The 2,346-nt window shown below is 47.1% G+C and overlaps 1 protein-coding gene across 1 annotated transcript; it reads right to left on the bottom strand.

Moving 5' to 3' along the window:
* Positions 1–725: 725 nt before the first annotated feature.
* LOC138294005 (actin-3-like) lies at positions 726–1,868 on the bottom strand. The gene has a single exon (XM_069233259.1). It carries the CDS (start codon positions 1,866–1,868, stop codon positions 726–728), a length of 1,143 nt encoding a protein of 380 aa, XP_069089360.1.
* Positions 1,869–2,346: the final 478 nt, after the last annotated feature.

The following is a 2,346-nucleotide window of genomic DNA, read 5'->3' as shown; positions in this document are numbered from 1 at the left end:
GACATTTACAACTTTCCCCATCCTGTTGGCCATAACCAGAAGACTGGAAAAAGGCTAAGGGTGGAAAAGAGATGAACCTTGTGTTGCCATCAGAGATCAAAGGATGTGGGATGTCAGATCCTCACTGCCCATCAAATGATGGTGACTTGACAACATAATTTCAAATCTACTTCTGCATTTTGGTCGCAAAAATTGTCACAAATTATTGAAATTATCAACCTTCCAGGTGAAATTACTCTCCAATCATGGATCTTTTGAGTAATACGTGATGAAAATTTACAATACGCACATTGAAAATTTGAACATAATCTCTCAGTTGTTTGTTGACGGCAGCAAACTGCGTTATACACTGACACATCGCCAGACTAGGTAATGATCAAATGAACTTGCACCCGGTGACCACTCGCAGACCAAGAAGCTCTTCATCACTTGACCAACCTGTCACCCAGGGTCAATTACTTGACACCTAATTAAGCTGGTTTATTGCACTGTACATGTTAAACAATGAATTTGTGTTTTTTGTCTACACTTTTGCATTTTATTTAACTCATAGAATGTTTGGTGCCCTTCTTAAGGTGTCATACTTCACAAAAATGGAGAATGCGGATTAAAACCACCTAATAGGAAGGTTGAATTTAAAGATATACATTTATTCTTTCAGTGGTAGCATCTCCTTTGAAATATATTCTCCTTCTCTACATAAATAATCTTCTCACTCTCTGCAACTATGTGCATTTGCTATGGAGACAAGGAGGTCCTTTCTCTTCATACTCTGCTTTCCCAATCCACAGATTCTGGAAGACGGGCAAAGAGGATGCAATAGAACCACCCAGCCAGGGGGCGTACCATCTCCGCTTCTTCTGCTCAGGTGCCAGGATGTCATATTCCATTTCTGCAGGCAGCAGTTGGTTCAGCTCCTTCATCATGCGCTCAGCAAAGCCTGTAAAGAGGGAGGAGCCACCGCACAGGAGGATATTTCGCTGGATGTCCAGCCTGCAGTCAGGCTCAACCTTCTGGAGGCTCTTGAGTACCATGAGATGGAGGCCGGGCTCACTGAATCCTAGCAGATGAGGTTGGAAGAGAGGTTCTGAGCATTGGAACCGCTCTGTGCCCAGACAGATCCTCTTACCATCTGGGAGTTGGTATTCCATCAGGCTTGTCCCCTCTTGAAGCTCCTTCCTGAAATTCATGGAAACAAAGCAACACTTCTGCTTGATTTCTCTGAACAGCTTTTCCTCATGAGGGCTACTCTTCTGGGGCCACCTGAGCAGCTCCTTGAGATGGTGAGTTAGAGTTTCTCCAGTGATATCCATCCGGTGCAGAGCATGAGTGAGTGTGTATCCATCCATGACAGGGCAGGTCAAGGAAGCCCCATCGCCTCCATCCACCACCAGGCCTGAGGTGCGTCCACAGGAGAAGAGAGCAAGAACACAGGTGTGAGCAACATGAAGGGCTGGCACGCCAAAACATTCAAAGAGTAACTCTGCTGTCAGCTCACGGTTTGTGGGCGGCGAAGAGGGGGAATCGGTAACAAGGATCGGATGGGTGGTGGGGTCCATCTTCAGACAGCAGTAAAAGATGTAGTGCCAGAGAATCTCTACAGCATCCCAGTCTACCACCACACTGTGTACCAGTGGCCTCTTCATCACTATGCCTTCAGGGTAGGAGCCCTCCTCCCCAGCATGAAAGAGAGGTGCACCAGGCACAGGCACTAGCTCTGACCGGGAAACCCCAACTTTGGTGATAAGGACACTTCTTGGCTTGTCTTCCGAGGAGAACCCAGCTTTGGTGTAGCCTGTGCCAGTGTCGATTACCACGGCAGGCGTCTGCAGAGCTGAAACATGTCCACAAGCTGCATGTGGCTCCATGCTGCACACTGAAGAAGATGTCTGTGAATATAAAATGCAATGTTAGTCCCCTGTTCTTATATATGGTTGTTCCAGTCCCCGCTGCTTCTAGTGTAGCTATACTTCTCTTCTATATTTCTCTGTTTACTTTTATATTATTTGGCCCGGACCATTTTCTCTTTTCTTTCCTATCTCTGAGCCATCTTTCCCATATTTTTATTGTCCACTGCCTTTTACTTTGAGCTATTACATTCTTTTTTCTTTAACTTTTACCTTTCACCAGTTTTTATCACGCTATGGCCCTCATTATGACCCTGGTGGTCCATGGACCGCCAGGGCAGCTATGGCGGTCTCTCTGCCGCAGGACCAGCAGTGAAGACTGCCATATTATGACTGCGCAGTTTGACTGCTGAGTCCCCGCCCGTCCGGCTGCTTTACTGCGGCCCACTGGGCTGGAGGTTTCCACTTGCAGCCCGGCGGGAGTCAGATAACCGTCGAG

Source organism: Pleurodeles waltl, chromosome 4_2 (genome assembly GCF_031143425.1).
Source record: "Pleurodeles waltl isolate 20211129_DDA chromosome 4_2, aPleWal1.hap1.20221129, whole genome shotgun sequence".
NCBI classification, from domain to species: Eukaryota; Metazoa; Chordata; class Amphibia; order Caudata; family Salamandridae; genus Pleurodeles; species Pleurodeles waltl.
Note: the sequence above shows the minus strand (reverse complement) of the source record. Positions and strands in the feature narration are given on the sequence as shown.

Excerpts from the sequence above, each read along its gene's own strand:
- LOC138294005 (XM_069233259.1), bottom strand. The coding sequence starts at position 1,868 with ATGGAGCCACATGCAGCTTGTGGACATGTTTCAGCTCTGCAGACGCCT.